The 13,208-nt window shown below is 42.1% G+C and overlaps 4 protein-coding genes across 10 annotated transcripts in view; 2 read left to right on the forward strand and 2 right to left on the reverse strand.

Moving 5' to 3' along the window:
- LOC109543292 (facilitated trehalose transporter Tret1) overlaps positions 1-1,742 on the forward strand; it is a 13,154-nt gene extending 11,412 nt beyond the window's left edge. For both annotated transcript variants that reach the window (XM_019912922.2, XM_019912921.2), the window contains exon 2: positions 310-1,742. In XM_019912922.2, coding sequence (XP_019768481.1) covers positions 336-1,652 — 1,317 coding nt within the window. In that variant the 5' untranslated portion in view covers positions 310-335 and the 3' untranslated portion in view covers positions 1,653-1,742. The remainder of the gene's footprint in view (positions 1-309) is intronic.
- A 205-nt stretch (positions 1,743-1,947) lies between these two features.
- LOC109543291 (nucleolar protein 58) lies at positions 1,948-5,217 on the reverse strand. Its single transcript, XM_019912920.2, has 11 exons — positions 5,042-5,217; positions 4,877-4,953; positions 4,627-4,787; positions 4,307-4,568; positions 4,095-4,248; positions 3,830-4,037; positions 3,539-3,710; positions 3,333-3,481; positions 3,093-3,275; positions 2,597-2,701; positions 1,948-2,088 (listed from the first exon to the last, which is right to left on the reverse strand). Exons 1-11 carry the CDS (start codon positions 5,084-5,086, stop codon positions 2,036-2,038), a joined length of 1,569 nt encoding a protein of 522 aa, XP_019768479.1. The 5' UTR covers positions 5,087-5,217; the 3' UTR covers positions 1,948-2,035.
- A 1,181-nt stretch (positions 5,218-6,398) lies between these two features.
- Positions 6,399-10,581, forward strand: LOC109543293 (actin-related protein 2). 2 transcript variants are annotated; one of them, XM_019912923.2, is made up of 8 exons: positions 6,399-6,645; positions 6,729-6,839; positions 6,930-6,944; positions 7,247-7,405; positions 7,466-7,594; positions 7,661-7,849; positions 7,907-8,131; positions 8,188-10,581. In XM_019912923.2, the coding sequence occupies exons 1-8, from the start codon at positions 6,598-6,600 to the stop codon at positions 8,509-8,511; spliced, it is 1,200 nt and encodes a 399-aa protein (XP_019768482.1). In that variant the 5' UTR covers positions 6,399-6,597; the 3' UTR covers positions 8,512-10,581. The 2 variants fall into 2 exon arrangements, with proteins under 2 accessions (XP_019768482.1, XP_048525909.1); XM_048669952.1 differs by lacking the exon at positions 6,930-6,944 and having other exon boundaries at positions 6,405-6,645.
- Positions 9,599-13,208, reverse strand: part of LOC109543290 (IQ and AAA domain-containing protein 1-like) — a 5,755-nt gene continuing 2,145 nt past the window's right edge. For 2 of the 5 annotated variants that reach the window (XM_019912916.2, XM_019912914.2), the window contains exons 6-16: positions 12,848-12,978; positions 12,606-12,780; positions 12,391-12,553; positions 12,150-12,313; positions 11,988-12,096; positions 11,714-11,852; positions 11,433-11,654; positions 11,196-11,382; positions 10,952-11,049; positions 10,769-10,893; positions 9,599-10,716 (exon numbers count right to left, since the gene is read on the reverse strand). In XM_019912916.2, coding sequence (XP_019768475.2) covers positions 10,588-10,716; positions 10,769-10,893; positions 10,952-11,049; positions 11,196-11,382; positions 11,433-11,654; positions 11,714-11,852; positions 11,988-12,096; positions 12,150-12,313; positions 12,391-12,553; positions 12,606-12,780; positions 12,848-12,978 — 1,642 coding nt within the window. In that variant the 3' untranslated portion in view covers positions 9,599-10,587. The remainder of the gene's footprint in view (positions 10,717-10,768; positions 10,894-10,951; positions 11,050-11,195; positions 11,383-11,432; positions 11,655-11,713; positions 11,853-11,987; positions 12,097-12,149; positions 12,314-12,390; positions 12,554-12,605; positions 12,781-12,847; positions 12,979-13,208) is intronic. The other 3 variants (XM_019912918.2, XM_019912915.2, XM_019912917.2) reach the window with 3 other exon arrangements.

Here is a 13,208-nt window from a genome sequence, read left to right on the forward strand (position 1 = left end):
TTGAATTCAAGAAGTTTTAGATTTGCGTGGTTTTTTTTTTAGTTGCAAAATCCACTTGAACATGACGCTGCTTTTTTCGAGGTTTCTCAAGAACCATCCCCCTCTTGGATATTAGCTGTTGAAAAACGTGTTTACCTTATTTGTGCTTCTACATCTTTAGAGGTTAGGAATTTGTAATGAGTCCTAAGAATCGAAAAATGCCCTTTGAAGAAAAGTGCAAATCGGGCGTTCCAAAGATCCCAAATCCTGACATTTTGAGCAAAAAATGGCAATTATGAGTATCAATTGAAAAATGTCTTCCTATTGCAGGATGTCTGGGGGTACTGTCCAGTGCCATGCACTTTGGTTGGCCGTCGCCCTCCCTGCCTTACTTGTTGAGCGCGTCCTCGCACATCAGCGTGTCCAGCCAGGACGGTTCCTGGCTGGCTTCCATGCCGTGTATTGGGGCCGCCTCCGGATCCATAATGACCGCCTACCTGGTGGACCGCATAGGCCGGAAAAACTGCATGCTAATGACCGCCCCCGGATACCTTTTGGCGTGGCTGATGGTCGCATTTGCCTCCACCATCTGGGAGCTGTATGCGGCGCGATTCATCTGCGGATGGGCTGACGGCCTGGTTTTCACCGCCTTTCCCATGTATCTGGGAGAAATCGCCTCCTATGATATCCGAGGGCTGTTGGGCTCCAGCTTGCAACTCTCCATGATATTCGGCATGTTGCTGATCAACATCATTGGCTCGTATTTGAGCATCACCAATACGGCGTTAGTGTGCGCGGTTTTGCCTCCAGTGTTTTTTGCGCTCTTCTGGCTGATGCCCGACAGTCCCTACTACTTGGTGATGAAGGGCAACATTGAGGAGGCCTCTAGAAACCTGCAGCTATTGAGACAGACTAAGGATGTCTCCAATGAGCTGAACCGAGTGATAGAATCGGTTAGAGTAGAAAAGGAGCAAGCGGGTAGATTCTATGAGCTGTTCACGGTGGCCAGCAATAGACGGGCGGCGATCATTGTGTTCGGATTGAGGGCGATTCAGCAGTTCAGCGGAACCACTGTGATCACCTTCTACGCGCAGAGCATCTTCCATGAAGCAAGTGGGGACATGTCGCCCACCACAGCCACCATGATCTACTTCAGCCTGCAGCTGCTCTGCGCCCTGGTATCCAGCTTTTTAGTGGACAAAGTCGGGCGGAAGCCTCTATTGATCGTCTCCATCATCGGATCTGGAGTAGCTCTATCTCTGGAAGGCACCTATTTTTATCTCAGCGCCAACACCGATCTGGATGTCTCCAGTCTACGTGTAGTTCCCCTAGTAGCTCTTCTGGGCTATGTGGTCATCTTCAATTTGGGCATGGGAGTGATTCCAGTGCTCTTTTTAGGGGAAATGTTCCCAACCAGCGTGAAAGCGTTCGCTTTATGCGTGGCGGACATCTGGTTTGGAGTGATCGTCACAATGGTGGCCAAATTCTTCCAGATTATGCAAGATGACTTTGGCATTTCCGTCCCGTTTTTCGCTTTCGCGGCCTGTTGTGCCATTGGTTTAGTTTTTATCGTGCTGTTGGTGCCCGAGACCCGCGGGAAAACGCTGGAAGAAATCCAGTTGGAACTGAAGGGTATTGAAAAGGAAAAACCAGAGGACAGCAGTAGGGCGTAATTTACCACTAGCTTTAAGTGTGTTTGTTTTTGGGACTTATTTATTTTGTATGTACTTTTTTACTTTTCAAATTATACAGTCTGCGTTTTTTGTTGTCGTTTTGCATCCTTTTCCTCCTTACATACTTTAAAATATATACACATTTTCTGTTCTGACCCACTAGATACATACGTTCTGTCTGAGATACTGATTCATACAAATGAAAATTATTCAGAATTCCTATTCAATGCGTATTCAACGAGGTACGTTGAATGTTCATCAAGAGTTGCTCAACCAAATATAAAGCCATCGCATATTTATAGTTTTATATGTATATTGATTTCACAAAATAAAACTTATAAATAAATCCCTAAATACTCGATACACGTAAAATGTACATATTCCTAAGAACTGCTGGCGTGCTTCTTTTTCTTCTTTTTTTTCTTTTCTGGTTGCTCTGAAACGAAAAAAGACGCTGTTGCAAAAAATGTTGGATTGATCTGACAAGTCAAACACCAGAGAAAATTCAGGTTTTACTTCACTAGATTTTTCTATATGGGGATACCTGGAGACGTTCGTGTATGAAAAAACCATAGAAATAGCTACTCGAGAGGAATTGTTAATTAAAAAATTCAAAACGTTGTGGAAGCTTTCGCAATAAACATGTGAAAATGTATTGAAGTTATTGACTGAGGTGCTTTGAAGAATAATCAAATGAATTTTGCCGCGTCTTGTTAAGTCTGGACCCACCATAAAATACCAACTAAGTATATCTTTTCGGGTGTTATTGGTCGTGAGATATTTAAAAATTATCATAATTGCCCCCGTAAATCCGCCGTTCAACTTTTTACCATTACTTAAGAGACACCCCGTATAAAACAGGAACAGTACTAACCGTACAGGGTGCGGAAAACTAGGTGACTAACGTCGAATCAAAAAAAAACCTAGATATAAATCAAACATACCTTCTTCCTGCTTGATTTCCACAGGTTCTTCCTTCACTTCTACTGACTCCTCCTTGGGCTCCTTCTTGTTCTTCTTTTTCTTCTTCGGCTTAGGTTCGTCCGCGCCTGAAACAAGAACGATAGCGAACGTGTTTTAACCAGTTTTCTTTTAAATAAATTTGCAGACAACAAACATGAGGTTGGCATTGAAATGATCAAGATCCTACCAGAGGTTGAGAAAGAAGGAATTGTTCAGAAGTCCAATGCAACTGGCAAAGGAAAGATTGGGAAAGTTTATGGAGAAACAGACCTAGATATACGTGGTGAGTTATTTGAAGGCATTTCAAACAGAATTTTCATAATGGAAAAAGGAGTCGTTAACCTTTTTCTTAAAAAAAAAGTCGACAATTTGCACGCTACTCGCCAAACTCGTGTTGAACAACTGGTCAATTAAACGGATTCTGTTAAAATTTTGTCGGACTGAAATAAAGTGAATCTGTATGTGTTAAAATCTTACCATTTGCTGGTTCTTCTTCGATTTCCTCTTTCACAGAAACCGTCTCCTCTTTAATCTCCCCATCAGATTTCCACTTTCGTTTGCGCTGCTCACTACTGGATGGCAACGTGCTGTCGGCAGCATCTGGATAGTGTTTCACTTCGCTGATTCCTTGGTATTTCTCAAACTTGGCCTTGGCTTTACCTAAGAAACGATGGTAATGCATGATGGACAGATAAAAAAATTTAAAAAAAACCTTACCAGTGCCACTAATCCTTCGAATATTGCCCTGCTCCAGCAGCTTCAAACGGGCTTCCAGTTTTGCTTTGTGCTCAACGCCCATGTTGATGTCAACGTCTTCGCCCAAAGCGTCCACTCTGGTAGCTAAAGCCGCCTTGGCAGCCAACATTCTAAAGGTCACCAAGCGTTAGCAATTGCGACTAGTCAGCAAAAGATTAGCGACTTACCTGGACATTTTCCCCTTGTTCTTGGTACTGCACTGGCCAATCAATTGGGAATGATAAATAAGACCGTATTTGGGGGTGTCTTTGCGCGTCTTCAGCGCCCTGAAGAGGGCCTTTTCCGCTCCGAGGATCTGCACGGTGGACGCCGGTTGCTTGGCCAGGTTTATCAAGGAACCTTTCAAATAACAATTGGTCAATCGAATTTGTTAGAAATATTTCCTGTCCGTGGTCAGAAACGAGTTTTTCGGGCTTCGTTCCCTTTGGAGGGGACAGTAAAATAAATTTGAATCTTACCCGCATGTGCAACTAGTCGGGCACCAACCAAATCGCCCACCAATATGGTCAAGTTGGGCGCTAAAGCCATCATACGATTCTTCAAATAGTCGTACAACTGTTGCCTGTAATTGGTCATGTCAATGATTTGATCGCAAAGACATAGAATGTTCATAATGTCGTCGTCAGCTATTTCTGTGCCCATCGAAATCTCGGCGGCCTCTTTAACCTGTACAAGACAAATGTTGCTGAATCCCTCATCAGCTACGTGTTACCGGATGCTTACCTTCTCTTCGACTTCTTCAGCCAATATGTCGGATAGATCCGTGTCGACTGCGTGCTCCCTAGTTCCGATCAATTTCACAGTCTTAACAAAGGCGATATTGTCGGTAATGATTTTGCTCAATTCGGGAAAATGCCAGCCATACCATTCGCGACACCTAAATTACAAGCAAATTAGAATACCAACTCCATCCAACTGCAGTTCTGTAGCCTCACCTCATTGTGTAGTTATTCAGCTCCTTGTCCAAATCATCCAGCAGCGACACCGCTTGAACGATCATGGTATCCACTTTATCAGGGGAGAACTTCAACTTATACCTGGACAAAGAGTGGGCTAAACCCAAAGCCATGGCAGACATTTCCTTGCGGGAAATACCGGATATCAAGTTATCCAGTTGGGACCGAATGCAGCGCATTAGATGCTGCACAGACGTGTTTGCCAGGCATTGCAGTTCGAACTTCTCCCTAATGGCCACTCCTGCAAATCATCGGGAAATAAACACCCACGTTACATGTTGCCTCAAAAAGCACCATACCCAGCTTAGAATCAGCGACCAACAGTTTCTCGTGTTCATCTACCACATGTTTTTTGATCAGCTTTTTCAGACTCTTGGAGATTTTTCCTTCAATGGAAGCAGTTGTAGCTGATAGGGCTTCGGTGATGTCTGCGAACTTTTCGAAATGCTTCAATTTCACTCTAGAACGAACATAAACAGCGTGAAAATGAAGGAAAAGAGGGGCCCCCCAACATGAAAGCGCGGCCTTGCCGAAATTAACAGGACTTACATTTGATTGGCGGATTCCACTGATTTAAATGCCGAGTATAAACTGTCCACTTCTTCCAGCTTTTGCTCCTCTAGAAGCTAAAAGAAATCAGAATCAGCACGTGTTTTACGGTTTTGAGGTTAAATGTTTGGTGGCACTTTTTAAGAAATTTACAAAACAAAATACCTTAAAAATAGCGTAGCCCGCCGCTGTTTCAAATAACACCAACATTTTCACACAGTCCCTCGATTTAACTCCTGTTTTCACTCAAAATACTGAAGATGATCGGCCAGCACTGCACCGCTTCACCGCAAACAAATTTATAAATGGTGAGCACAGATCACAACAACAGAGGTTACTCTGTAATCTGTTATGGTGAGTAGTCTGTGGAACAACGTTGCCAGGTCCGAAAATCGAATTTCGGTAGATAAGCTCGACATTTTTCAGTAGATATGGTAAAAAATCGGTAGACTCATTTTTCTTTCATTATTATAAGGGCTTCATAAAATCGCGCATTGTTCAGAACTTGAATTTTTATGAACTTACAGCAATACTAAAATAAACATAAGAGTCAATAGGTATATTTATAATATTTCTTTGAACATTACAACACATTGTTAACAAAAATAAAATAATACACACAAAAAATCAATAACATCTTCATGATACATATTGCGAATAATATTATTAATACTAATTTCACGAACTAAACACCTTTCTTTCTTTTAAATAAAAATATCTCCTCAAATATCGCCTTCAAAACAACACCTTAACTTAAAAAATGTCAGTTGCACTTCTGATATTGCGGATTCTAAAATTGTTTTCTGTACATTAACTCCTAAATAGATGTCAGAAACGGGTAAGAAGTTATTTTATTATTTTTTTTTAAGGATTTTTAAAGTCAATGTTGGAAATTGGAACAGAAAGTAAGTAATTCCTTTTTAAAAAACAGTAAAATAGATTTTTGAATATGTTTTACCGAAATCGGCGTTGCCATATATTGCCTTTGTATGAAAAGCGAGGATTAACTACTAATAAAAACCAAATTTGAAGAAAATTATTTATTATATTTGGCTGGTCCAACAGATTCATGGTTTTGGTCAAGGTTCCTAAAGAATACTCTAGGAACCTTAGGTTTTAGTAACATTAATGGTAATTAATAATTAATCGTAGAATATAAACAGTATTTTATTCGCTTTGTGTCCAAAATAGACAAAATTAATACTCCAAATGTATGCCAAGGCTTAAAGCGTCAACAACGCTACACATAAAAACTGATGATGGTGGAAAAATACACCGAAACGTATTTTAATTGATAAATAAAGGCAATAAATGACTGAAACCCAGGAATTAATTTTGATTTGGAATTAATGATAAAAAGTTTACTTCTAAAGCAGCACTAGAGAAGGACAGACACGCCTGTCACAACTCTGTTTCTTTCCACACCCTTCACTTTGCAACTCAAAGCGACCATCAGTGATTGGCACAGAACATACCCCCTGGGGGATATTTTGTGGTGATTGGGTGGTGTCACTGCAACACAACCCATAAGTCAAAAATCTGACACTCAAACTTCAAAGTAAATAATAAAATGACAATTGATATCAGTCTTTATCTACGGACAGCTCGTCAGCTTATGACAAATGTTTAGGTGTGGTAAAAATCCAAAATCGTGTGTTAAAGTGAGTGAAAACTGGAGAATCTTCACTTGTTTGCAATCAATGTGGATCGGTTAAAATAGAATGGACAACGAAGGAAGGAAAGTGGTCGTTTGCGATAATGGCACCGGCGTAAGTACATCTGGAACGCCCCCAAAGGAGGCTTAGGGTTGTTTTAACAACAAGAAAACAGTGCGATAACTATTTTATTCCAGTTTGTCAAGTGCGGCTATGCAGGCTCCAATTTTCCTGCTCACATATTCCCCTCCATGGTGGGAAGACCGATCATCAGGGCGGTGAATAAAATCGGGGACATCGAAGTCAAGGTAATGTACTTTAGGTTGTAAGTTCTACTTATTAAATCTCCGTTGCAACCAACCAGTCCAGTTTATCTGTAACAGTTTCGTCTTTTCTAGGGTTTACATGTAGACGTAAGTTCATTGTTTGCTGTTGTCTTTCCCGTGTTTGCGCTCTTAAGTGTTTTCCATCGCGGCAAAGAATTTATGTAAACCACTTAACAAATTAATCTCTGAAAAGTTTTACTACTACCCTGTCGTGCGTTTATTAACTGTTTGTTCCCTAACAAACCGTTTCGATGCTGCTAACAACGCAATGCATTGTTTTACACGCAAGCAGGAACTCGCAAGTACCCTGCCTGTAAGTAAGCACCACTAGTGAAGTGAACTGCCTCAAAAAAAAACCTCCAACTGCAGCTTATCTCCGATTTTTGCAGGATCTCATGGTAGGCGATGAGGCGTCAGCGCTGAGATCCTTGCTGGAAGTAAACTACCCAATGGAGAATGGGGTGGTGCGCAATTGGGAGGATATGTGCCACGTTTGGGACTACACTTTCGGACCCAGGAAGATGAATCTGGACCCGAAAAACACCAAGGTACAATTTATAAGACAATACTTACCTTGCCGTTCACTTGCTAGCTCTGTGCTGTTTCAGATTCTACTAACTGAGCCGCCAATGAACCCCACGAAAAACCGGGAGAAAATGATTGAGGTGATGTTTGAAAAATATGGCTTTGCCGGCGCTTACGTTGCCATTCAAGCCGTGTTAACTCTCTACGCGCAGGTAGGCTCCTCTAGAGTAAATGGGGCGCAAGCAAACCCGAAAAGTTCACCTCCGTCATTTCCCTAGGGGCTCCTATCGGGAGTGGTTGTAGACTCAGGGGATGGCGTCACTCACATTTGCCCGGTATATGAACAGTACGCACTGCCCCATTTGACCAGACGCTTGGACATTGCTGGCCGGGACATAACGCGTTACCTCATCAAACTGCTCTTGCTCAGGGGCTACGCGTTTAATCATTCAGCGGACTTTGAAACTGTACGACTTCACTGTCCTGGACACCGATTTCACTGTTAATTTGCCCGTACACTTCAGGTTCGAATGATGAAAGAGAAGCTGTGCTACATTGGATATGATATCGAGACCGAGCAAAGGCTGGCGCTGGAAACGACGGTGCTGGTGGAGCCCTACACGCTTCCGGACGGCCGCGTGATTAAAGTGGGCGGGGAGCGATTCGAGGCCCCCGAAGCCCTATTTCAGCCCCACTTGATCAACGTGGAAGGGCAGGGCATTGCCGAGTTGATCTTCAACACCATTCAGGTAAATTTCGCGTATTTTTGCCGACGTTTTTTTAAATCCAGTCTGTTTCATTATAGGCTGCCGATATTGATATGCGTCCCGAGCTGTACAAGCACATAGTTCTCTCGGGCGGATCGACAATGTATCCAGGGCTGCCTTCGCGGCTTGAGCGCGAAATCAAGCAACTCTATTTGGAAAGAGTGTTGAAAAACGACACCGATAAATTGAACAAGTTCAAGATCCGAATCGAAGACCCGCCGCGACGAAAAGACATGGTGTTTATTGGGGGCGCCGTTCTGGCCGAAGTGATGAAAGACCGCGATGAGTTCTGGTTATCGCGCAAGGAATACGAAGAGCAGGGCTTGAAGGTGTTGAAGAAACTAGGAAACAGGGCTGGCTAGGTAGAAGCTTATTTTATCATATCGATTGTTACTGACCTCCAAACTTCGTGTTTTGTGTTTCTTCGTTCGTGATTTGCACCGGTTGGAGTCTTTAACTTCAAGGTCTGGCAATGATGAGTTTTCTTGAACTGCTGAATTCTGTTTTTCCTCTGCTGCTAATTTATTTCCCGTGGGTTTCAACTTTGCTTGATTTTCCGTTGTCTCGCTTTCTAAATTCAGTGCACTAACTTGTGAATTTGGATCAGATTTTCTATCTTTTGCATTCGCAGCCTTTTTTGTGGGACTGGTACTTTATACAAAGAGCGGCGCTTTTTACCCTTTCGGTTGCTTCCTGTTACTGACGTCCAAACTTTGTGTATTTGTCTGATTTTCTTCTGTAGCCTCTTTTCCGGCTTTTCCTGTGGCTTTTTTACCGTTCCCAGCGGTTAGCGATTTTACTGATTGCTTCTTTACCGAATCCCCTTTCTTCGTTCGTGATGTGGACCGGTTGTAGTCTTTAACTTCAAGGTCTGGTAATGATGAGTTTATCTGATCCAAAGTCACCGCAAGTTAGTGCACTGAATTCAGACAGCGAGACAACGGAAAATCAAGCAAAGTCGAAACCCACGGGAAATAAATGAGCAGCTAAAGAAAAGCAGAATTCAGCAGTTCAAGAAAACTCATCATTACCAGGCCTTGAAGTTAAAGACTCCAACCGGTCCAAATCACGAACGAAGAAAGGGGATTCGGTAAAGAAACAATCAGTAAAATCGCTAACCGTTGGTAACGGTAAAAAAGCCACAGCAAAAGCCGCAAAAGGGGCCACAGAAGAAAATCAGACAAATACAGAAAGTTTGGACGTCAATAACAGGAAGCAACCGAAAGCGAGAAAGGGTAAAAAGCGCCGCTCTTTGCATAAAGTACGTAGTATTGATTTTCAATGTCATCCTAAAAAAGATTTTGGTATATTAAATGCGGTTTTATCCTGTAGTATTTGGTAAATTACTCGCTCGGAAATATCAGTTTCTTTCCGATAACTGTGGCAGTTTTCGATGACGTTTCAGGTTGGTTGGACCCTGCCTCCAAAATCTCACTTTTATCAGTTGATCTTGCGTTTCTTCGATTTTGGTGCTGTTTTATTTACCATTATCTCGTCTTCTAGTTCGAATGTATTAGCTAGTGGTGACTTTGAATCATTCAATTTACTGGCTTTACGACCAGAAGCCTTATTTCTTCTGCCTGGTAGGGTATAGATGGTGCGTCTTTTTTGCAGATTTTTTAATTTTCGGTTGACTGGTGTTACTGATGTTCAAACTTTGGGTATTCGTCCGATTTTCAGCGTCATTCTGAAAAAGACTTACGTATATTAAATTCACTTTTTATTCTAAAGTGGTTTATAAATTACTGGCTCGCAACATTCACGGTTTTTCTTGGATAGTCACAAAGCAAGTGGATTTATCGTAAATGCTATCAGGATTCCCGGTCCTCTTTAAGATATCTGCAATCTTTGTGCAACAACTGCCTGTGCGGTTGATTAATGTTTTAGTTAGACTTGAAAAATGCACGTTGCCAAAACAGATAACAGTAACGCGGTTAAATTTTTAACATGTTCTGAAAGCTGGAATTCTTCTACCCTTTCACAAGGCATTCTGACATGTAGCTCATATCGCTTGAATCTACAAAAAATTTAAAGCCACATAACTTATTTATCACGTTAAAATGTTGCTTAGAAACTCACTTTCCACCACCACTGGCTCAGATTCCTCATCCATTATTTTTCTCATACGGTTTGTATATGCTTCTTCTTCTCAGCTCTAGGTTTCATCTTGTTGAAGGGCATTTCTTGAATCAACTTCTTGTTAGTTTACAGATTCAAAGAAAGTAAACTGTCTCTGGATATGAACGTTTATTATATATAAGCTTATTTTATCATATCGATTGTTTTTTTGTATATTTTTATTAATATGATCAATGATTATGCATTTATATTTATCATGTTGTGATGGCGAGCGCTGCGAGGAGTCAGTATACCTGAAAATATCGCGATGAGTTCAGAACTGTTTCAAAATAAATAACATTCCTACTCACCGACTCAAGCTATTTCTTTTTTGCGTTCGCTTGCTTAGCCATCATTTCCTCCTCCTCTTCGATCAGCATTTCGACGGCTCTCAGTCTTCTTCGCACCATCGGAACTTTGCTCCACCACAACTCCAAAGCTTCATCCTCCTACACAATTCATCCTCATTAGATCGAACAGAATGAGGCACGGTTTACTTGCCTCTTTATAAACCGGAGTTCTTTTGCAAAGGGCATTGACCAGTTCTAGGGGACTGAGAGGGTGAATCCTCAGCTGCAACATTCTTTTTACGGTGATCACTTCCTTCACTGTACTCACTATGGAGCCTACAATGCAAAATCGCATTAACAACAGACTGAAAGGCTTGGGGGACTTGAGACCTACCAACAGTGTATCCGTCGGAAATCTTGCTGACTACACTGGTATCGAACTTCCAACTCACTGGCATATGCCGGTTCAGGAGGTGAGTCCAAATTGCGTATCTACAATTGGAGGCTTTGATTAATTAAATTTATAAATTTCTAAATGTTATCAAATTGCACTGAAAGGATGACTGTGCAGGGTGGCTCAACGATAGAGCAAAGTAAGTTTACGCTCAACCTGTCATATTTGTAATTATTAAACTTACTTTATTCTATCGTTGGGTGTATCGCGGCCAAACGCTTCCAAAATTCTACTGCTAGCATACCTTGAACTGTATTTGGGCCGGGGAATGATCAGGAACTTTTGGTAAACCTGCTGCAACAGCTTCTGGTCACTTTCCCACGGGCAATTGGTTGCCCCTATTAAAATAACACGATCTTCGGTCCCAAAATCTGAAAACTCACCATCAGCCAACTGAAAAAAATCCGATATGGAAACACACTTTTCACCATTTTGGGCAAATCTTTCTTCAGTCGCTTTGGGTCGGTGCGATCAGTTTTCGGGACCTTTTTCACAAAAGGCCGCTCGGCATTATCCATGTAAATAACCGAAGGCTGCAGCAACCGCGACACTTTGACCACCAGATGGATTAGCATGATTAGGCCGGATTTTCCTGGATATTTCCCAACAATGTTGGCCGGAGTGAGATCAAATAAAACCGCTCCTAAAAGAAAAGTGGCGTTTTAAAACGCAACTGCAGGTTTTTAACTGCTTTAGTTTTACCAATTTCGTTGCAAATTGCGTGAAGCAGCATGTCTTTGCCGGAGCCTTTCGGTCCAGCCAATAAAACCGACTTTATATGGGGCGTATTGCGGTGCAGTCGCGCAGACAGCAGTGGGACTACACAGTACTCGGTTAAAACCTATAAATCCAAAGACCGTTAACATCAACAAAATTGTATCAACCTGATCATCAGGGTCTTCCACGCCCTGATGATGGATGAAATATGGCCGAAACATTCATTTTTTTTATTGAAAACTGCGCTTAAAGCCCTTACTTGACGAATATCTCCGAGATCGAAAGGCGGCTCTTTGCCTCTATTGTGAGCTGCTGGCGGATGGAACGATCGTTCTCCTCTGAAGTCTTGCATCCACACTTCGGGGTATCTGCGCTCAACAATCCGCAATTAGTTGAAGCTTAAAGTGCTGGATTTACCAACCGTTTAATAATGCCGTTAGCCACCAACTCCTCAAACAAAGACTGCGTCGTTCGGTCTGGCGTCAAATCTTTCTCCTTCTTCTTCTTGCCCTTTTTCATGGCTTTTCGCGATTTTTTACTCGACTTTTTCTTACTTTTATGGCCCCGATCTTTGTCGAAAGCGTCCTAAAAGCATTGCGTTAGTGAAAATTGAACATCGGACTGTCGGGGCAAGACAAGGCAGCAAAAAGTCCTGAAGTTACCTGGAGCAGCATCAGCTCTGCCTTCATCATTTCATCAACAACTTTCCTTAGCTCATTCTCCATTTCGGTCATTTGCTCATGCTCGATGATGTGCTTGTAATGATGCTGCCTTGGATTCGAGGACTCGTCCTTGTTCCTCCACCATTCTTCGTACTCTTCTTTCCTATCGGGATCAATCAAACTGCAGGAATAACAAAACTTTTTCAGGCATTTACCGCACATTTAACTCCGGCGCAAAAGTAGAAACGATTGCCTTACACCGCCAGTCTTCCTCGTCCTCCACATCCTCAGCAGCCTTTGGTTCTTTGCCACTTTTTGAGGCTCTCGTTTTCGTCATTTTGGACTCTTTTGAAGAGCCAGGAGTCGATTTACTGGTTTCACTGTCTGTTCCTAAATAGAGTAGATTGGGCTGTTGCCATTTAAACATGCAATTGGGCGTTTGTGGTGTCACTTTCACCTTGTCTGCTAGGCATTTGTCTGGAAGCACTGCGCTCAGAGCCGGTATATTCAGGAATTGTGCCAGTTTGGGCTTTAAACTCGTGAAACCAGTTCCGCACCTGGTCACTGAGCTGTTCCAGAACAGGACCTCTGAAATTATCCAGTTCAGTTTGAACTCAGAAAGTTTGATAGTTTGTTGCGAATTATACTTTGCTGTTTTCTGTCAGTGCCCGAAGGGCTCGGCACAACAAATGCTTTCGAGTAATGGTGGGAGAACAGGAAACAATTTTCTTTTCCGTAAATTCTGTAGGGCTCAGGCGGATTTATGTTTTTAAATATATACGGATTATTTACGGGTTTATACGCATTAGAAAGGAGAA

Source organism: Dendroctonus ponderosae, unplaced genomic scaffold, assembly GCF_020466585.1.
Source record: "Dendroctonus ponderosae isolate FM_Combo_2020 unplaced genomic scaffold, Dpon_F_20191213v2 Dpon_F_20191213_9, whole genome shotgun sequence".
Taxonomy (NCBI): Eukaryota; Metazoa; Arthropoda; class Insecta; order Coleoptera; family Curculionidae; genus Dendroctonus; species Dendroctonus ponderosae.